Source organism: Lipophrys pholis (assembly GCF_963383615.2).
Source record: "Lipophrys pholis genome assembly, chromosome: 3".
Classification (NCBI taxonomy): domain Eukaryota; kingdom Metazoa; phylum Chordata; class Actinopteri; order Blenniiformes; family Blenniidae; genus Lipophrys; species Lipophrys pholis.
In genome coordinates this window covers 17,466,222-17,489,058 of record NC_137627.1, presented here as the reverse complement: position 1 = coordinate 17,489,058, position 22,837 = coordinate 17,466,222, and the positions used below count along the sequence as shown (strand labels likewise).

The following is a 22,837-nucleotide window of genomic DNA, read 5'->3' as shown; positions in this document are numbered from 1 at the left end:
CAAAATTGCAGCCAAACACAAAGTTTGTCCAAATTCAGTAAAACTGTAGGATTATCTTTAACTCCAGGAAGCAGCAATGACGTTTAGAAGAATCAACAGTCTCATATTGTAGAAATAGTGGATTTTAATTCTAATGATGCGTGCTAAACAAATACAGTGAAACAATTCCAGAGTCCACAGAAAAATGCAACCAAGATGTCTAAAATATATGACCTTTTCTTTTTGGGTTCCACAAACATATACTCCATATGTATTAATGGTTTCCTCATCATTATTACAGGAAATAATAACCTTTGCTCTGGTTTCTCCAAAAATCGCAAAACGTAAAACCCCTAAAAACATTTAATTAATGTTGAGGGAAAAATTTTTACCCCAGAAATGAAAAAGAAATATAAGAATTTTAAGGCCACATTTAAATTAGGAAGTAGAAACATGAGAGTTTTATCAATTTCAAATTTTCAGGCAAAACAGAGTAATTAATGATGACATTTTACAAGCTGTTTTGGTTGTATTATTCTTCAAAATATACTTTGCAATCCTAAATATTTGAAGGACTAGAGTGTAGTTTCACTCACCTCACATAACATTATGCCGAAGGAAAAGATGTCTACTCTCTCGTCGTAGCTCTTTCCTGAAAGAGGAAAAACGTAGAAATGCAGTTGTTGTTTTTTTTAAATACAAAGAGTATTTATGATGAATGCTGGCAGCACATAGAAACAAGTATACGTGTGCTTTTAGATCTTACCATGGATCATCTCAGGAGCCATCCAGTACGGGTTTCCCACCACAGTGTATCTCTTCCTGCGGTCCGGCTTCTTCAGGCCGGGAAGTTTCCCCTGCGTCAGCTTCTCCTCGTGTTTGTCGTCCACCATCAAACGAGCCAGCCCGAAGTCAGCCACCACCACTGTGTTGTCCTTAAACGTATATGTGTAGAGGACAGCTTTTAGTACCTCGCAACTGGGGCTGGGCGAAGAAAAATTCTAGTTTCGGTTTGATTTTAGATTTTTTTTTTCTCAATGCACTTAAAAATGACTGCAGCCACTTCAATTTCCCCAATAAAATTTTTTAAAATCTTTTTAAACTACAAATTCGATAAATCGATCAAATCGATTTTTTGCCCAGCGCTACACACTGGCAGGTTGTTTTCATGTAATATGTGTAAACGGCCTTCACTTCTAACTTCAGGTGAGCAGAACATTTTTGCCTCATGTGCCGAGGGTGTAAGAAGGCTCAGTCTCTTACAGCTCCTGCGAACAAAGCTGTCTTTTGTTTCTTTACTGGCAGAGCAACTCGCAGGCGCAGTGTGTTAAATCCTCAAAGAAAACACACTGTGCATGCAAAGGTATGTGTGTACAAACACAGGGTTGCACGGGAGGACAGGTCTCACCTCTCGAACGAGACAGTTGTGTGAGTTCAGGTCCCGGTGGATTATGTTCATGGAGTGCAGGTACGTCTGTTTGACGGATAGAAAGACAGACACGGAGGGGGGGGGGGGGGGGGGGGAAATATAACAGAAGCTCTTAAGTCATGTCAAACCCACAGGAAGTGGAACAATACTGCCTGGTTATGTCTCAAGAGGCTGTGCTTGAAAATCCTATAATTCAGTCATTCATGACAATTGTCATTGTCCTAGAAGGAAATGTAAGGAGCCCATGCTGTCATCCTGCAGGAATTCATGCTGTAATTTCCACTGAGAGAGATGGAAATGATTGGGTGGAATATTGCCACTGGTGTTGGAGCTCACTAACATAACCACTAGAGGGAGACAGTGATGAAGTCTGAGGGAAGTGCTGCTACATTCTCCACTGACTAATTCCCTGGACCCCCTCAGATCACCTCTAACAATTAAACAAAATAAAAACACATGGACATATCCACTCTCACAAATATACAAAAGTAGGATTCCTCCAAATAAAAGCAATTAACGCTTTCTTTCTGGTTTTAACTCTATGTATGGGAACCATTATTTTAGTGCTTACAATTAAAACTGAACACCTCTCAATAAAAGCCCATTTTAGGTCTTTGAACTCACCATCCCAGCAGCTATGTCTTTAGCAAAACTGACCCGCTGATTCCAGGGATAGTTATTGTCCTGTGGGGAAAAATGTATGGATGTTAGATTTTTGGCATCAAAACAACATTCCAGTCACAGAGCATGAACACAGTGCATTATCGCAAAATGACCCAACAGTACAAACGAACGGCTCGCTCACCATTTTCTTAATAAGCTCCCTCAAGGTGCCTCCCTTTATGTACTCGGCAATGAAGTTTAGTCTCTTGTCTTTGTAGAGGACGCCGATGAACTTGAGCACATTGGGGTGTTCCAGGCAGCGCATGACCTTCACCTAAAGAAAGAGACATTCATACACTTGTAATGCTCCGGGGATAGATCAACAACAGTGGCGTCAAAGCACTCGCACATCTTCAATCTGGTCTTTTTATTAACAAAAAGACAAACTTCTGCATACCTGAATGAAAGCCTGTTTCTAACAGTTGCCCTTTATACATGTTTTTGTGGACGTCTTGGTTTTCTGCACTTTGTTTCTACTGTTAACCAAAGAGGCCGTGGAGTCCCAAAACAAGATTACAAGTGACTCAGTGACGTGAGCGTCGGGCCACCTACAAGCAAACAAAGAGCCGGCGGTGCTCATAATCTGGACTAATTACGGTGTGGGTTTGTTCTACAGCCAAGTCTTTTCACTTTGTTGTTTTACACCAATTACAAAGCAAAAAGTTCGGTACTGTCGCCGACCTAGCAATGAGAATAAGGCCCCACCAAGTAATACACACCACCAGAGCCGAGCAGCTTCTGTGAACTTCAAAGTTCTCATTAAAAAGGACGTTAAGTGGATGAGTGACTCTGAGAGACTGAACATCAAACGGGAGCACGAGCAGTAATTCACATCAGTTTTACAGAAGCGTAAACCTCAGCGGGGAGTAGTCACTCTGTTATCAGTGCTGAATTAGTGGAGGGTGGGTGTGACATGGAGTCTCGTGTGGGAGGGAAAATAAGTCTGTGCTCACAGTGAGACACAAAATGGACCCAAAGACACTTTTTTTTTTTCTTTTTTTAAATCAGATCCACTCCACTTTAATACATAATTCTTTATTGGTTACAATTCTAATATTTTTTAAACCAACCGTGATGTGAACAGTCATGTAACATTTAATTTAACGTCAATTGAAGTGATACAGACCTCATCACTCACACAAACCTCCTGTCCAGAGGGATCAGTCACTGCTCAAAACAAGTGTTAAAATGTATGCCCTTATTTTAATTTAAAGCTCTTCATCATTTATTCATAATTCTGTCGGCTCCAATCGAGCACCTTCAACACTGATATGCAAATGCCGACATGCGTAGCATCCATGTTCACTGTGAACACAACGTTTTGTGTGCGACTTGTGGTCACATTTAAATCATAATGTGAACAACAACACACAGGAAAAAAACTGGATCTCAGGAAAAATTGTACTTGTTGTCATCACACAGTGTCCCCAGAGGGATCCAAAACATTTCGACCACAGAGCAACAGACTTCACACTCTACTACACACACTCACATTCACACTTGTGGCCAACCCAGACTCAAACCAGGGACGGTCTCACTGTGAGGTGAGAGAGTAACCACTACACCATTGAGTAGGCATGACAAGGTTGTCAACCTTTCTAGGTTTAGTTCAGCATTTTAATCATTCATCAGTTCACAAAGTCACTTTAACTGTTGTGGCCTTTAGATGACAGCCTGCGGCAGTGGACACTTTAATTATTGCCAATTTTCTTTCAAAGGGACATCTTAGGGACGTGTGTTTGTGTGTGGATGGCAGGGTGGGTGGACGTGTGACTGTATAAGTGTGGGTGTTCTTAACTTAATTGTTTTAAATTGGATCCTGGAGAAATGTTCTCTCATCTTGACGGCGCTACAGTTTTATGTAGAGCCAAATGACAATAAAGCTTGATTTGATTTGATTTGAGACTTCGTCAAATTGTTTTGATTATAAATGTGCCATACACGTATAGTATATTATTCCAATGGCACTAAATCAAACAGCCACTTATGCAAACCTTTACCAGTTGGCTCTTTATCACAAATTCCAATGTGTTAAAATATTCTTTGTGAGAATACATTCCAATGTCAGATTTCTAACATTGAATATCAAACAGGAAGGCTTCACAGTTTGATTCCATCTCTCGTCTAGTCTTTAAATACAAGTAATTTTACGGTTCCTAATCTCTTCAAATCAGATAATATAAGTGTTTTTCTTTTGGTTCAGTCCTGCCTTAAATTCTCACAGACAAGTGGTTCATTTTAACCTGCAGCTTCTTTCTGGTCACGCTCAAACTCCATTTACCTCCACTGCACAGCTGCTGCTCACGTCACTAACTTTTGGGAACAAGCTGATCAAAGTGAGACGTTTGAAGACGTTATGCGTGTATTAATAATTTCATGATGTGAAGAAACACGGCTATCCTTAATGATGTGAGCTGTGATGGCTCGTCTCCACTCACCTCCTTCAGGAAAGTTCTCTGAGTCTCGTCGTCAAAGCGAATCAACTCCTTCATCACCATCACTTCCCCCGTCTCCCTGTGGGTCACCTTCAATAAGAAACACGCAAAAGTCAGGCTGGGATACACACCCGATGCAATATCGACCATGATTTGAGCTCGATATTAGAAAGATATTCAACATAATCTATGATTCATCCACCCAAGCAATTGCATGTTTGTGGCTTGTTATGTTTTACATTTTAAGACTAAAAACCTCTAACTATATTTTCTTTCCCATATGGAGTAAGAATGACCCTGCTGTAAAGAAATTAAGCTGTGGGTCTCACACCACGACGCTCTAAATCTGACTTCTCTCAATGCTGCCATCTTCTGGACACTTTAAGAATCACCACACCACGCCACAGTTTCACATTAGACAAGAAAAACAAATGGGAACTTTTTCTGCATATGAATCTACCTTGATGGCCTGTCCAAAGCATCCTTTCCCCAGCACCTCTCCGTGGATGAGGTCGGATGGGCGGAAGATGCGGTGAGTCTGGTTGGAGACCACTCGGAGCGACTCCGATCGATTGATGTCCTTCCTCTGGGAGATGGGTGATGCCGCATTGCTGGAGCCTGGAGACTTATCAATACTGTAGCTTCGTCTGCGAGAGAGGGGAGCGAGCGACAGAAGTTAATGAGTCAGCAGAAGAGAGGAGCAGAAAATCTCAGCATGGTGTTTGCAGCTGCAACATCATTAAGATGAAGTACAAAAATAGCTTGTTTTGTTTCAAATCAGACATCTTATGTGCAAAAGTAGAAAAATACTAAAAATAACCCCGGCTTTACTTGAGGATGCATGATGAATAAACATAGAATTTCATGTGCCAGGTGTTCGGCGAACAAACTCCTGATGCAGGAGCAGCAGTTGTGCACATGTGAGGAGGCAGGGACAGAAATACAAGTCCTGGTTGGAACTTTCCAATAACTGTTGCGGCTTATATCTCATTGTTCTTGTTTTTGTGTTTCTTTTTCAAAGAAGTCTCTGTGTTTCTCATTATATAAAGTACAAATTGTCTTACGTGATGACGCGGGACCTGATGTTGCCGAGGTCAGCGCTGGGGGGCTGAGTGATGGGCAGGATGGGGCTGGGGCCCTCGGACAGAGGGCTGGACAGCGGGCCGTCGGCCTCGGTGGAGCCCCCCTCCTGCCCGTGGCTGTGGGGGTCGTGCTCGATGGTGAGCTGCAGCAGCCGACTCGTCTCCTGGATCAGCAGGTCGATCTGGAGAGGAGTGGTTGAGAGCAGAAATAGAACAGCAGAGATGTTTATCACGGCTCCAAAACAAATGAGTCTGATGGATGTAGTGGATGGAAATGTTTCCCAGTACACCTGTAGGTTAAAAATACAATGAACCGATTGCTGCTATTACTTAATGCTAATTCATAAAGCGCAGACATGAAGCCGACCATGGAGAATAAAGGTCGTCTATTTAAATATTTATGCAGCTGAATTAAGTATAGCACATGCTGTCTGTCGCTATAGATATATTTAGCCATTCCTGGTGTTCTCAAGCAGCTGAAAAGATGATCAAGACAAAACTATAAAACACTAGTTAATGTAAGACTATGTTTGTATGTATCATGATTCAACTCATAGATCCTTGTCTGCATATTACAAATCAAGTAATAACCACTAAAACAATTAAAAAGGTTTTATTTCAAACAAAACCTTATGCTTTTGGTATTTAAATATCTTGCTCGCTTTGGTGCAGAGCAGTGAATACCTCATCCAGAGGGACGTTGTGAATGGGGGTCCCGTTGATTTCCAGGATACGGTCTCCCACATGGATGGAGTTCTTCACATCTGGACTGATGCAGTCTGCATCCACTCTGCATAAATAAAAAAAAAATAAAAAAATGAAATAAAAAATGGAAAGAACCTTTTCAAACACTTTTCTGCACACGTTGAATATTTTCATTGTTCCCCAGACATGAGATCAGATAAGTTCAGAGCTCATTTGAATAACAGTGACTCAGATCCCGGCTCATTTCCTGTTCCTTCTGCTCTATTATACATTATAAATGAAGCCCATGTATCAACCTGTCCTGCATTTGTAATTCCCCGTCTCTATACTCTGTCCTTCACCATGTTAACCTCTCCTGCATCATTAACAGGATCCACATGAAAACACAATGGCTTTTAATATGTAATGGAGCAACTCACTGGGAGACTCTGACGGTGCGTCCGTTCTCAGGACTGAAGCCGTTGGTGGGGCTGAGCGGCTGGTCGATGGCCACGGAGAAGCCCCGCCCCCTGCGTCCGTTGTTGCCTTCGGCGGAGGCCGGGATGGACACCAGCGTGACGGTGTGAGGGATCCGCGAGCATGGCGAGTCCGGCAATGACACCGGGGTCACAATGGTCTGATAGTAACAGTGACCGCTGCAGGAGAGGATGGAGAAAAGGAGAAGTTTCACAAAAAGAGAGAGTACGGTAGGAAGAGGAAAACCATTGTGAGGTTTCCATGAAATCACAAATGGGTCAAGAAGTTCTCATATCAGTTTTTATAGCGTCACATGCTGTTGACGAGATGTTCAGGACCAAACTATGCAGTCATTATTCTCCGCTGAGGGTCAGCGTGACCTTTGACAAAACAATTTCACAAGCCTGGATTGAAAAACAACCAGATAAACACAAAAAAGCTCAACAAAAATCATTCGGAGAATTGAAGAAAATGATTGAAAACACAGAAAAGCTGTTCTGAAATTTAAACTGAAAAACCATTAAATAAAAAGAGGGCGCATGATCAGCTGACATGAAAGTTCATTTCCTCTCAGGTACCCTGATTAAAACTTTGCACCGCAACATGTGAAACAGTGAATGAGAGTTAAAGTCGTCCTCCACTTCAGCTCAGGGAGCAGCACAAAGCCTGCTCTGTTAGCGTGTCCTGTAAGGAAATACAGTAAAGTGACCCTGACCCAAAAATAGATTTTACCTCATCGTTTATATTAAAACAAATTGCTTTGTTACATTAAATCTGTATTTGGTTACTGCTTGGGACTACTCGTGGATCTGAACCCTCGTCCTTCAGACACAGATCTGACCGTGTGTTTGAGGTTAAAATTCTGCAAAGTAAAATCAGGCGCCGCTGCCGTATGCTGGATAAGAACTGAAAGCCTCTGAAAGTCTTGCACTGGACTGAATCTCGGTAGTTTTTGGGATTTGACTCACATGCGACCTTCTGCTCGTAAAGCCTATGATTTGTGACTGTCCCAATAAAACAATCCTGCAGCTGCACAATTCAACAACAACGACAACACACGTGAGAACTGTAAGTAATGCGTTGAGTTTACTGCATCGACCTGCACAACATAAAATTTAAGGGTTTCACTGGTTTCTAATGTAAATGTTAGCGTTCATGATATGAAAGAGCCTTACACTTTGCAGAACAAATTTGAATATCTGTTTTTGGAGTGACTTTCCCCACATGCATCCTGTCAGCTCTCACCTCAGCGTGTCAGAGAACTGAATTCTTCCTCTGAAGGCAGAAATGAGCCGGATACATTTTTGGATTCTGCCTGTCACGAGCAGCTTTGGCTTACTCTGCGTTTCTGTGCATTTTGGTTTTTGAGGGATTTGAAATGGATTAGTGAGTGGCAGAAGATGGAATTAGGAAAACGACCTAAAACAAATAATCTTTGGGTTAATTGAAGGGGGATGTTGCACGGAATGCAAAGCTCCTCTCCTCCCCAGAAAAAAATTGGCCGATCCTCTGGATGTCAGTGCTGCAACTGGACAAACGGAGATGATTTATAAAGAAGTAGGTCACATTTAAGCAACCACTGCCGAGCATTGACAGTCTGGTTTGATACTGATGGAATAAAATAATGGGGTGTCTTCAAATTCGTGGAATTCCGGAATGATTTCAAACCTTATATACAATTCTATACAGATCTTATGAACTATTGTGAAATAATGTGTTTTCTGGTCAGATCAAAATCTGAGCGGATGAAATGAAAAAGGCTTGAAATATTTCAGTTCAGTTGTGATAAATCGACAGTCTAGAGAAATGTCACACTTTTAATTTAGTTCCACAGAAAATCATCTTTTTTCCTTTGCATGCAATTTTGTATGTGTGCATATTTTGATGCATTTCCTGCCGAAACTCACCAGTAGAGTTTGGATCGCTCCACCAGAGCGTACGTGTCTCCATCGCCAATGAACGCCCTGCAGTTCAGACAGGTGAAGCATTCTGGGTGATACTTCTGTTCGCCTGCGACCTACAAAGAAAAAAGAAAAAGCATTCTCAAACAGAGTTTCTTTTTCTTTTCTTTCTTCTACTAATACACAAGTTAACACGTCGCTCTACCAGGGTGTTAAACGGACTGTTTTTCTGATCCAAAGGGGATCACCGGAGGGCAAAGCATTCACACCACTTGGTGTGACCAGAGCAACAAGCAACATGAGGCTCTGGGAAGTAGGGCGAGGCCCGCTCACTATGAGGGTCACTGATGAGTTACAAGCTCAGAGATTGAGTTAGCCGCGGCCAGATCCCCTCTGGAGCTTGGGGCAGCTTTGCAAAACAAGAGCGGAGAATTGAGTTAAGGCCACGAAAACAGAGCATGAGAATGAGCAGATAATTCACACTGGCAGATCTGAGGAGGACGTCTGCTGGAGGTTTCTTGCTCTGCGTGTCCTCCGGACCAACAATAAATAACCACATTGCTGAAGCCAGGAGATGAATCAAGCGTCAACATGCGTATTGGCCCTGCTGCCCGTTGAGTCTGTGCATCCTCTCTTGTTGCAGCTTGGATCAATTAACGAAATGGCCTTCGCCTCCACATATCCTTATCGACCCTTTTTAACTCCGCCAGGTAATTTGGGGCACCGTCGATGCAAATGAGCCCCCCAATCAAAACGTTTACTGACACGTATGCTTAAACATGAGCAGCCATGTAAAGCCCCTCAGGTCGAGCCCGCCGGGAGCTGTTTGCTCCCCAGAGGTCGCGCTCGCGGTTTTACTTTTTGCTTTGTGTGGCAGAAAAATTTGGAAAGAGCTTTCCCCCATGACAGCAATCCTCAACTGCAACGATCTGCAATGCAAATGTGAGCGAGAGTAAGGAGGGGCAGCATGTGGAGGAGTGCCGGCCGGACAAAGACTAATCAATCAAATGCAGAGAAAGATTTCTTCTTTTTTTTTTAATTGGCAATTTAGCATTTTTCCTATTAGAAAATAGTAAAAAGAAAATAAAAACCCTCACAGGATCTGATCCTATAATATTAACTAGTCATTTCTGCCATCAGACTTTACATCTGACTCTCTGGGATCAAACCAGCCTCAGTACAGAGCTAATTATTCCCAAAAGCTTTGAAACCCAAAATACTAAGAAAGCTCCTTCTAAATGAGCTGTAAACCAAAATGCAAAAACAGTGTAAAATGAGACAAAAAAAATGGGAGAATCTGTTAGGATCAAAGAATCAATAAAATGACTGTTGCAGCCATATGTCTGCTGCCCCACCCTCCTGGGTGAGCAGCCGTGAAGCCACGAGCGCACACAAACAGATAAACACATGCCGTGGGGGCCTCGGGTCCCTGCAGAAAGCACATTAATTAACAGCTTTTTCTAAAAGTCTTCCAGCAAAATACTGGGGAAAAGATGCCGCCGCTCAGCTTTGGTACAACAACGTCTCGACTGGTTTGTATTTATTCATCTTTCTTTATGCATTCCAAGTGGAAAACAACAAATGTCGGCTCTGCCTCTGGCTGAAACAGCAGAAATAGTCAAGTTGGAGACTGAGATCACGGCGCAGATAGAGCCAGGTGGTGTAATGGCTTTGTAATGGACGAGGGAGCGGGGCAGCCGTAGGGCTTATTGACCGGCTTAATTTCTTTATTTGTCCTCTAAGCAGCCTCATAAAAAAAAGGGAGCCATAAACAAACTGGAGCGTGACATCAACAAAGAGTGTAAACATGTCAGGGGATGAGTGCAAACAATCAAACAGTTTAACCAGTAAGACGATGCTGCAGGTGGAGGATCATTTGAAAGGAAAACCAAACCTCTTTATCATTGCTTTTTTATAGGTTCTTGGTCATTTGTATAAGCTGCAGATTTTGTGTCTTTTGTGTGCTTATCAGGTGCGAATCTGACAAATGGGAAGGACAGGAAGAAAGGACAGCTGGACGGAGATGAAAAGGGTGCGTGGCTCCGACAGTATGGCCACCATTTGCTCACCATGCGGGCATCACACACACACACACACACACACACACACACACACACACACACACACACACACACACACACACACACACACACACACACACACACACACACACACACACACACACACACACACGCTATGTTCTTAAGGCTAAAGTCGAACAAGGCAGCACTCACACGTTCACAATCACATGCATTAAGTTCCGATGCCTTGTGCCTTGCTGTTTCCTGCAGAATTACTATATTTCATCAGCTGTGACACGTTACCTAATCCTCCTGATCCCCTGACCCCAAACATGCCTTCACCTAAGAATTTATGGATTTCCCAAAAGGGGAACGTTCATTTTCCTCTCCATGATGATCTGAGTGGTCACGGGTTGGTGTGCAGTCAGGTTTAGGATCCCATTAGGACAGAAGAACAACAACAGTTTTAATCATTTCGGAGGACATTGAGCTACATTCATTTCCTGCAGGCTGCCTAGTGTTTATCAGAGCTACTACTTAACTAACCCCACCCTTAACCTTAGACATGTCTTCACCTCAACATTCAATGAATTTCCGTAGACAGACTCACAAGGATAACCAATCGATGTGAGCGTGTGAACAGATTTCAGTCCTTGGAGTCAGAATGAATCAGAAACCTCTGATGATCTTAGCGTTTGCTGCAGTAATTAATTGCTTCTTTTCATTTTGGACACCTTTTTATCTTTTATCCTCCTTTGGAGTTTCTTTGTTCTGATTCACCGTTCCTGTCCGGCCTTTATTCCATGGTTAAACTTCATTGTTGTAAAGCACTTTTGACGGCACCGTTTCTGAAAATGTGCGGCACAAATTTGAAGTGTCCTTGTTTTGCCTTACCCACAGTAATATTAAATACTAACTCACAGGCACACAGGAACACGTGCACACGCCCTGAAAGGCGACAGCTGCTGCCCTCACATTTAGAACGAGCACTCCCTCCAAACTGAAGATTTACAGATAACCAGGCCGAAAGAATTGTCATCCAATATAGAAAATCCTCACTCTGCGTGACCACGACCACGTGACCGGCATCTTTTCAAAAGGCTGATTGAAAAAAAACAAAAAAAAAAAACATCATGTGTATAAATACTGTATGCTGCTGCTTCCTTTTCTCATCGCCCGGGCTGTTTGAGAGTGTGGTAACTTCAACTTGTATTAGCTCATCATCATGTTCTTCGGCGTGTGACTGCGTGTTCTCCTGTCATGAAGCCTCGTGGCTTCTCTAGTGGCAACAACTAAAACAGTATTGTACAAGTCTGCCTGGGGGGGCAGGAGTAATCAGGTCAAGTTAAGGCAAAAATGCTCAGTTAATCAGTTAATCTTTTGTTCACATTTTTAGCGTGACTCCAAAGATAGAGTGGAATATCTTTCTTATCAATGAAACAACATATTGAAAGGCACTTTGACTATACAAAGGCTTTTTTTTTTTTTTAATCATTCCAGGTTTCTTAAACTTAGGCAGAAAACGTGATCTGTTCATTCAGATAATCAAGTTGTTTGCAGTTTGCTTCTTCCTGTAATGATGTGAAAGGATCTTTTCCGGGCCTGACTGCGTTGTAACCCTAAACCCTTGGAATAGTACTTAGTTTCAATACAGGCTGTAAAAAATGTGAAGTAGCCAATTGAGAGAGAATCCATTCTTCTCTTTTAAGTTTCTTTTCCTCTTTGTTATTTACAAGCCTGAAGTATTTGCCAGCTCAAACACTGTTTTTTTTTTTTCTTTTTCTCATTTTTCAACAGTTTAAAGCGCAAACAACAAATCAGCTCAGTGTGGCTGTGATTTTCTGAGAAAGATAAAAAGAAGGATGAAATGGTTAATTGTAATTAAGTGCACATAATGTTTGGTAACAGTCCCCCGGCTAGCTCAGTTGGTAGAGCATGAGACTCACAATCTCAGGGGTAGTGGGTTTGTGTCCCACGCCGGGTGTCACCTTCCTGTGGGCTCACCACCTGCAGGAAGGTTCTTAATCGGTGCATTGTGATCTGGGTGACAGTGCTCATACTGTCACCCCTGCGACCCAGAAACGGATAAGCGGAAGAAAATGAATGAATAATGTTTGGTAACTTATTTTATGTTGTTTATAAAAATTCATGGATGAAAGTACATTCATCCATGAAGTGTCTTGATCTCAGACCTCATTTGGTCTAATTTATTGGGCTTTCTCAAAAAGAGTAGATTTAAATATTTATTAACAGCTAATGTCCACATGAGAGTTAGTTCTTAAAAATTATATCAACTCACAGTTGAGAAGGCAGGGGAAAGCTACTTTACAAAAGAAATAAATAACAAAAAAGAACTTTGTACAAGTGATAAACTAAGAGAAAAATAATGTTCCTTTTAGAAGAGAACACGAAGAACTTAGAAATTTCACTATAAACTGAATTGTAGCAGCATAACATTTCTTTCTGGCACCTCCACGTTATCTTGGTTTGATCCGAATGTTGGCGACACTGCCAGCGGTCACTCCTTAAACACGGCTGCACAGCTTATCATTAGTCTGCGCACTGGTCTGCAGTCTGTGGGTGTTTTTCTGACGATGGGTAGAATATAGGATTTAGAGTGTCTTCTGATTATCTCCGACAGGCAACAGTCAGCTCCAGACTCCTCAGACCTGATGACCTCCCAGTTTTTGTTCTTACTGATTTATATGTGTGACCTTAAAACTGAGGAATGTGAGTGGACCTCGGTAAGCTGTTTAGTGAAATTTATGACGGTCTAACGCTCTCAGTGACACGAAACAGCCAAAAACATGTTGGTAATAAGTCACGAGTCTCCTGACAACTCTTCTCCCTGAGCTCAGGTCTGGACACTCTCATGTGTTAAAATGTGTGAAAATCATCATGGACATCAACTGATGACCTCCAGGCGACACATTTAATCATCAATTTTCAATTTTCTTAAAATGTAAGAAAATAGGAGCTACGCAATTCACAGTCTGCTACACGTTCTTAGTATTTGTCACAAGTTGAATCATTTAGTTCCCTTTTTTTTTCAACAGCAAATAACATCTCCCAACCACAGCACAAGTCTTCCCCAAGATATTTCCACTTTCTGTCACATTTCCCATTAGATATATTTTTAAACATCGAGCTGAGTGTCTGTGTCCATGACAACTTTGAGCATCAAATGGACAGAAAATGCAGAAATGATGTAGGAAGGCCACAGTGACTGATCCTGCAACACTTTTTCACGGCTAAACTAGGAGTGTACCTATTGAAAATGTAAATTTTTATCAATACATATCCTTTACAATGCAGTGATTGTGAACAGCAAGGCAGGAACATTGGGAATGTCGAATGTGATTGATTGAAAAAGCTTTTGGATGTTATTACTGCAGGCAATCTACCTTATACAGAACAGAGGGACCCAGTGAGTTCAACAATTTGTAAAACACGCAAAGAAACTAGTTTTTTCGCTAACTACTTTTATCAAGCTGCAGATGAAATTCATTTCAAGATAAAATCTGAAGCAGCAGCAAATGAAGCAGTAGGGATTGAGAGTTAACTCTAATGATATCAGACTCCTAGAAGTACTTTGATTCTCCAAGGTCACCTTCAACTTTCGCTACCTGGTAGACGGCTCATATTACAAATGCGACACTGGTGAAGCTTGTCTGCCGCTGTAATGATGAGCAGGTTAAGCCCTCTTTCTCTGCTTTCTGGAAGATTGTGATCTATATGGATTTTGTATATTGCCAATGAGCAATGGTCATGAAAAACACCAAATGTCAAATCGTATTAGAAGCAACCGAATGGAAATAATAATAATAAGATATCGTCGAAATAGATGAAATAAAGATTAAAAAAAACAACCTATGAAATATTTAAAAAATGCTCTGGGGCCTGTTATAGTTTTAGCGATGCTAAAAAAATCAGTAAAGAAATGAATCAAAAATAATCTTGGAGTTATAGATTGAAGCTCTAACATTAGAGTGATCATAAGGTAAATGCTGAACGTAGAGTAAAACATCTACAAAATAGTTTTGTCAATTTTGTCATTGAATTATGAAACTTTTATTAATTTACCACACGATGATAAAAACTTTAAGACAAACTGTGATCTGTATTCATTCCATAATATTTAATTAATGTGAATGAAATCAGACAATCTGAAAAGATGTAATATATTTCAAGAGGTCATGAGCACTGTCAGCTTGCCTTTCTGGTGACGACACACTGGAAACCTCTACATTCATTCTCATTTTTACTTCTTAGCATCTTAATGTGTAAATACCACCTTGTCTTATTTTTTTTAATTGATTCTAATCATGTTGAAAGAGATTATCCAGTTTCTTTGTGGACATTTGCACTAATCTGTCCTCTGTTTTGTTACTTATTACGTTCAAAATGTCAAATATGATAATAGAAAAGACTATCTAATCATTCAAGGATACTCTGAGCACATAATGTGCAAATAGGAATTTGTAGCCTGCACATCGGCACACGCTCACGCCATCGTAGGTGAGCAATGATTCCCAACAATTCACACATTTGTTTGAAATTAAGTGCAACAAGAACAAATGATGGTGCACATTTCTTTTGCAACATGCATGTGTACGCATTGGCAGAACAAACCACTTCCTCTCTGCATCTATAAACACCAGTCAGAGCCTCTGGCTTCACTCCACCTCGTCTGAATGTGCAACAATGACCTCATATCAACACAGCAGGAGGTGAATTGAGAAAATGGTTTTGTGGTAGTAAATGAGGTCCGGATCTGCTTTCTCCCCTGTTTGACGGGATGAGGTGCACTCAGAAGCCTCCTCAAACTCAAAACCAGTCCACATGTGAGTGAGATCACAGAATCCACAAATAATGATCTCATGTGGATGTTTGGGAGAACTGGTTAAAACAGCACGTGCAGGAGGGTACCTGATACTCCCCGCAGAGAAGGAGTCATTACAGCTGGGTCAAGTACCACAAAACACGTCAAAAGGAATTTCTGAAGTGGAAACACACAAAGTATGATGAGGATGATCACACCAAGCTGCAATCAAGCCCCGTTAGAACAGGAATAAGTAGAAAATAGGGCCAACAACCCCCTCAGACACTTTCAAGCTACAGTGATTAAGAGAAACACAATTACAGTGAAAAGCTTGAGAGAGAGAGAGAGCGAGACAGAGAGAGACAGAAGAGCACATTGATGGTGTGTGAATGGAAACCCCCTTCTGCCACATACAGTATCAGAGAAACACAGGCCTTTGCTTCATAAATGCTGTCAATGTATTCAGCCTTCCTCTCTGAAAATGAGGAAACTTGGTCTGCACACATCTATCTCTCTCTCTGAATGCACTCACACTTTAAAAACTACTTTTATCAGAGGAAGAATACTCTCTAAAAATAGCATGTGTGCCATGGCTCATCAGTTTTTCATGACATGCAAAAAAAAAAAAAAAGAAAAAGAGGAGCAACTAGAGCAACGCAAGGAAGAGGAGGACAAGATCTGTAATTACAAAGCGATACCGACCCAGTTTGAAAGGACAGTAAACACACAGCATCAGTTTTTAAAGCCAGCGAGAGAGAGAGAGAGAGAGAGAGAGACGGAGGCTGTGCAGGAGCAGCTGGCACACCTTCTCCACCAGCCTGAGACCGGCTCATGAATACTGTATGTCAAACGTATACGACACCCAGGCAGCAGCCATCGGCTCCGACCGGCACTCACCTTCTTCTCCTTCTTCCACAGCCTGAGACAGCAAAAGCTCCAGAGAAACAAATCTCCCACCATGTCAGCGAGAGCCGGCGCTCGCCCTCCGTCTAGTTCATCCTACTGAGGCGGCCGGTTCCCCGGCTGTCACAACAAAACACTGGCAGCGGCCAAGCCGGGCAGAGAGAGGGAGGCAGCTCCAGAGAGGGAGGGATTGGAGAGCAGCCCACGCCTCTGCAGCTGAGCTCATCTCTGAATCAGAGACACTCCTCCTCCTCCTCCTCCCCTCCTCCAGCCCAGCCCAGCCCTCCTCCTCCTCCTCCTCCTCCTCCTCTCTCTTGCTATGACCTCATCGTTTCCTGTTTAGCACCGCCCACTCTTGCACACGCTCCATGTGATGCGATGCTCTCAGCTAGAGGCACATGTTCAATTCATTGCTCTTCTAAATTGTAATCGAGGGCAAGTGAAGCCGGCCGTGTGCAGGTGGCCCACTGCTGTACGCTGCAGTGAGCTCATGTGATATTTCCTCTCTGATTGCAACAAAATAAACAGATTACAGCCGGACGTGACGACGAGTCTCATTATCAGTTGTCTTGTTCATGAACAGAGAAAGTGGCCATAACAATCTCTGGTGTAAGAGACACAATATTACAGTTAAACCTAGAAAAAAATAAATGAAACAATTTTCTCAGATCTACATTTATTCTTTAATATAATACAAAAAAGGGCATATATACTTTTTAACGGTAGAAGTGATTTGACTAAATTTTAAATTTCACCTGCCTGAAATCTGAGGAGATCAGACTGAACTTCTAACTCACACGCGAAAACAGACTTTCATATGTTAGGGTTTTGTTTTCTAAATTATGTTATCCAGAGGTGTAGAAGGGTGGGAGGAGGACATTTATCCCATTACAATTCAGGGATTGTCACACACCAAACACTGCAGACTTCACAAAGATTCATATCATGAAGTTTTTATTGTTAACAACTGATTGCCTAGCACTTGTAGTGATTTGAAACCTGTGGAGAGTTATCCTTTAGTCTGCAACACTCTTGTTAAAATAGGTTTGAATACAATTATTAAACATTTTATCCTCCACTTAATTATATTCACCATTATCTCCTCTCAAAGGTGAAAAGGGAAAAAAAGGAGGCTGGTAAAATGCACACATAAAAACCACCAATACAACCCATTGAGGTTTCATTTCATATAATAGATATTTAATGAAACACTACACATTTTATTGGTTGTGGCACTTGTATGTTTGAAATGTGAGACAACTGTGTGATGCTTTTGATGCCTTACTGAATAAGACAAAATTGGAGTATTTAATTACAACACCAAGTCCTTGGCAGCATGCCAAATAATGACTTCCAAGATGTCTCTAGTTCTCCATGTTTAAAGTTTTGTACCAGATAAAAGGAAATTGCTCCAGTGACACATGGCTTATTCTGGTTTTCTCTGGCTTGACTCAGACTATGAAGATGTAATCCCACATGCCCAGCATGCCCTGCATACCCCAGGGTGTGGACCCTGCCCTCCCGTCACACCGACAGTGAAGGACTGAAGGACCATCTGAGTGCTCAGATATTATTAGACCATCAGATCCACTCAGTCCATTTCCTGTCGGTTTCTGATGTTAAAGCAGCCGAGACACTTCAGGGTCAGACAGCTGAGAGGCGGAGCGTAATTAAGTTACTGTGGAAGTTATGGATGCTACATTAGAGAGAGAGCGAGAGAGGGAGAGAGAGAGAGAGAGAGAGAGAGAGAGAGAGAGAGAGAGAGAGAGAGAGAGAGAGAGAGAGAGAGAGAGACAGAGAGAGAGAGAGAGAGAGAGAGAGAGAGAGACAGAGACAGAGACAGAGACAGAGACAGAGACAGAGACAGACAGACGATAAGACCAGTCAGTCTAAATATTCTGATCATTCATGCTGTTATTAAATGGCACGTTTCTAAATAATAGAAATAATTGATGTCTGGGAACAGATATCATATTTTATATTTTAGGTAATGTAATCCTGTGAAGTGTTGTCTTCTTCAGTAATAGATATTTTTTTTAAAAAGGATATTTTTGAGAAATAAAGTTCCTGTCCTTCATTTGTCTTCCATTAACATTTTGTTATTTATCATTATTCCACAAAATGAAGAATGAACACACCAATTCTCAAAAGGGAATGAAGGTTTTTCTGTGAAAATGAATGGAAAACACAATAAACATACATTTCTTGAGAATCTGTGCCATGAAAAAGGATTTTATCATTCATTAAGTTGAACGATCCATTTTAAAAATGGACAAATTAATCAGTGATTGAAAGAGTTTTAGTTGCAGCTCTGCTTCAAACAATATCAGCCACGTTCTCTGAAATTAACCCCCATAAGATAAAAACGCCCTTCGCTGTATAGTGGAAGGAAAAGTGTTGTAGGTTGAGATCCCCTGACTCTCAGCAGAGAAGTGAAACCAAACGGCCCACAGCTCCTCGACCCTGTGGGGGGAAATCCAGCCCTCAGAGGCTGCTGCTTTCGTCATGGTTTCCCCACGCTGGAAACCATTCACTGAGCGCTTTTTGTCACACACTGACCTCTGATTCAAAATGCAAAACAGATCCCACCACGAAATCACAAAACTCTGAGCTCCAAGCAGGTTTAAGCAAGTCTCTTCACAGCGATAGAGACCTTTTTTTTTTTTTCCAACGTTACTGATGAGATCAGCTGTGGCGGCTGCTGAGAAAACATCACAGCCCAAACGGCAACATCTCCACAAACATGGCTCCGATAACACCTATTACACATGAGGCTGTCTTCACTTAGAGACCAAACAATCCTCAGTGAGGCGTTTACAGAAACAAACAGATTCCCACTCACGAACAGACACATCACAGCAGTGGGGGGTGAGAAGGGTCAGTGAAGGTTTGGGACTTTCCATTGATTTCACAACAAACTCACGAAACATCTCAGTTTTCTCAATATTAACCGCAAACATGCAGTCGTGTTTGTCCCCCCCAATGAAAAATGCTGGACAAAAGCTATAAAAACAAAACAGAAAATACATGAAACCAAAGTTTCCCTAAAGTATTGGGAACGTTTTTTACTAAGCTGATGTGATAATTTTCACTTCAAAGTGAAAGCACGCCCCGAAGACATGATTCACTTACAGAAAATGTTTTAAAAGTTTTCTCAGGGAAACACGAGATCTAAAACATTGTGACTTCCTGGAAATTCATCAGGTATTGTTTCGGGATATGCAGAAGTGCACTGAGCAACAAAATGGAGAAAACAGAAAGAAAGAAAGTCCCCAAGATTATTTTTGAAGACGTGAAGAAAATATAGAAAAGCTGAACTTCTCAACCGGTTGATGAAATCAAGTCAAAAACAAACGGCTCACCAATGAAGTCGCTGTGAAGGAGGCTGTGTGGTCGAGCTCTGCATAGAAACTTTGCATAGAAATGCAGATTTTACACCAGAGCCCCCCCAAAAAACAAAAACAAAAACACAAACTTCTCTCCAAACATTTCCATAAAGACACCATCACTGGCCAATCCAAGGAGACAGAAAGTCCCACATTAATTCACACTGATCGTACCCAGAGAAAACCTGTGTAGAGGGAGAACGTGCAACCTTTGAACCGAAACGCTTTGTCTTACATTCTCTTCACCAACATCTTCTCCTTTCAGGCAATGTTGACCATTTCTGGTGTACTGGAAAAATACTTTATTTTTCTCATCTTTGATCTACATCGGACACATTTTAAAGACGTTCCCTTTCCTCTAAACTCTTCCTCCCCCTAGTCTTGTCACTGCCAAGGCTCCCAGAGCTGCTCCAAGCCCCCAAAACACCAGTTTGTTCTGCGCAGACACTTAAAAACCAGGATACAACATGTCATGTACTTTTTGTGAAAGGACATATAAATGAACAACTGCTGTGAAATCACTGTCCCTGCAATAACAACAAGATTTTTAATCCTATAAATGCCCATAAAAAAAGAAGCGCTGCAGAACAAGCAGACAACTGAGGTCATTAACTCATTTTTACGGCATTTGTTTCTTATTTAAATGTTATGCATGTGTTCAACTACAGAACAGCCTGGCAGAGCAGAGCTTAAAACAACAGTCATTCTCATTATTTGTGTCTGTTTTTGTTGCTCCATGTTTCAAAATGAGTACTTGTTTGTTTCTTTCTGAATCACTGAACTAAATGTTACTTGATCCGAACAAATCCTCCCAAAACCAGTTACATTTTGTACCTTTAATATGCAGCAGTGTGCAACGTTTTACACTACTTTACACAATATATAATATACACACTGTCGTTACAAGGGCGTTTTAAAATACTCCTACAGCGTGACAATTAGCCCAAGACATGGAGACCAAACCTCAGTGTCTTCAATGACGGCAGAGACCGAAGATGGCAGAACAAAGACAGATGGCACGACTCCCACAGGGCCTTGATCTCAGCTCCACCGGAGCCAGTGTGAGATTACATGATGAAAGGAGACACTAAGAAAAGTCAAACACAGAAGAAAAACTGGGGCGGCGAGTCAACAGCGTGCTGAACAACTCAAGCCAAGCGCTTTGAAAAAAAGACGTGGGCAACTAGAACAAGAAGACCTGTCGTGCGTTCAAGGAAATTATTTGAGAAAACATCGTGGCTGCCATGAACGCAGACTAAATACTTTGATCAGCCATAATGTTACGACTGGTGAAGTGAATAACATGGAAATGTCTTAAAAGATTGTGTGTTCGTAGCAGATAAGTGGAAAAGTGACTGGTAGTGGTACATTTCAGTTAAATTGTGGCTCCAACTACTGTACCTTTAAAACCGCAGCTCTTGTGGGTTTGTTCACAGTCTGCAAAAGTCCGTCTCTACGAGGAGCGGTTGACAAAAAACAGTGACCCAGTAATCGAGTCATGGGCGGCTGAGGCTCATTCCACGTGGGGAGTGAATGCTGACCCGTGTGGGGCGATCCAATAGACGACCAAATATAACTGAGACTGCTGCAGAATTAATGCTGTTTCTGATAGAAATGGATCACAGCTTGTTACTTATTCTGCAGCAAAAGGGAGACGTATACGTGCAGGTGGTCACAATTTAATGGCTGATTGGTTTATAGTGTCAGCGGCAAGTGCAGATTAAACTCTGGATGTTGCTTCCTTCCCCTCTACCTCAGCTCAGAGAGTCTGACTTTACCTCTAACTTAGCTGATTCTAACCTGAACTTATTGACGACTGTGCTGACTGCAGATTCACCCATCAGCCGGAGGAGGAGTGACGAACGGGGAGGGAGGGAGGGACGAGCAGAGGGGAAATCCAATTGCTTCAGTTAACTCACTGTTCTGCACATAAATCTGTCTAGATAAAAGCAGCCGCGTAAATAACTGAGCAGCAGAATTACCTTCGCTTCACTCAGGCTGAAGATACTGACTGGAGCAGAAGCTGCAGATGAAGAAATATGTCACATCCAAACTGTCATTTATGAACAATCACACACTGTGATGCAGTTGTTACATTACTGACAAGAGCAATCCGAGATTTCTGACCTCTGCCAAAGGTCCTCATGGACACTGGGAAATGACCAATATGCTACATCCAAATCAACTCACTAACTTGTGGCTTGTGTCTGCTGGTAACAAAAGCTGTCTGTCGGGCCGATGCTGATGTGGAGTTTGATGGAGGGAGAAGGAAAGATGCTGGTGCAGAATTGTGCCCGTTTATTCTTCTTTTAGCACACGCTGGACTAACACAGGTCATTTCACACACACCTGTAGTACAGCACTGGACCGCAACAGGACAAACAACATACACCGAAACATGCCACAACTCCATTTCCCACAATGCACTTGTCATTTGAAGTGACAGGCTAATAAGAATGTAACAATATATCGTGAAATGGAAATTCAGAACAATTATCTTTGATCTGGATCACCAACACAATTTAATGGGTTCTTCCTTTGATCAAAATGTGCCTGTGAACCAATTTTCATGAAGCTCAGCTCATAAGGTTTTGAGATATGTTGTTAACAGACAAAGAGACGTGGTGGAAACGTGGGTGATTTTATAACCTCCATGGCGGAGGCAACAAGAGAACAGGGATAACTTCAGAGAAGCATTCAGTCCAGCCCATGTCCTCACTTCCAAGGTATTGAAAAAAGAAACTGAGGCAGATTGTTAAGAGCTGTTTTAGTCGACTGTTTTGAAGGTGAAAATGTTTGTTCAAACCAGTCAACCAAATCGAATTAAAATGTTTGTTACGTCAGCAGAGAAATTGGTCACCAGGAGCCTCGACAGTGGTCTGAGGCCGTCTCAGGCTCAGGGAGTGAATCATGTTTACATGCTTCACCTCAGATGTTTGAGGTCTCCCTCGTAAAAATTATTTTTTTTTAAATGTTTTATTGAATTTCTTTTAGATAGAAGCACGGGAAAAAAAATCGATGGAGTTTGAAAATCACGGCTGGAGTCCTACATATA

At 41.8% G+C, this 22,837-nt stretch overlaps 2 protein-coding genes across 3 annotated transcripts in view; both read right to left on the bottom strand.

Moving 5' to 3' along the window:
• The window catches only part of elna (elastin a), a 152,996-nt gene that overhangs the window by 53,802 nt on the left and 76,357 nt on the right, over positions 1-22,837 (bottom strand). The window lies entirely within an intron of this gene.
• Positions 1-22,837, bottom strand: part of limk1a (LIM domain kinase 1a) — a 43,401-nt gene that overhangs the window by 3,322 nt on the left and 17,242 nt on the right. The window contains exons 1-12 of one of the 2 annotated variants that reach the window (XM_080459818.1): positions 16,391-16,626; positions 8,657-8,766; positions 6,713-6,928; positions 6,273-6,378; positions 5,571-5,770; positions 4,967-5,153; positions 4,510-4,596; positions 2,214-2,345; positions 2,033-2,092; positions 1,388-1,453; positions 746-914; positions 576-631 (exon numbers count right to left, since the gene is read on the bottom strand). In XM_080459818.1, coding sequence (XP_080315944.1) covers positions 576-631; positions 746-914; positions 1,388-1,453; positions 2,033-2,092; positions 2,214-2,345; positions 4,510-4,596; positions 4,967-5,153; positions 5,571-5,770; positions 6,273-6,378; positions 6,713-6,928; positions 8,657-8,766; positions 16,391-16,453 — 1,452 coding nt within the window. In that variant the 5' untranslated portion in view covers positions 16,454-16,626. Of the gene's footprint in view, positions 1-575; positions 632-745; positions 915-1,387; positions 1,454-2,032; positions 2,093-2,213; positions 2,346-4,509; positions 4,597-4,966; positions 5,154-5,570; positions 5,771-6,272; positions 6,379-6,712; positions 6,929-8,656; positions 8,767-16,390; positions 16,627-22,837 lie in introns of those variants that run through there. The other variant, XM_080459817.1, reaches the window with a different exon arrangement.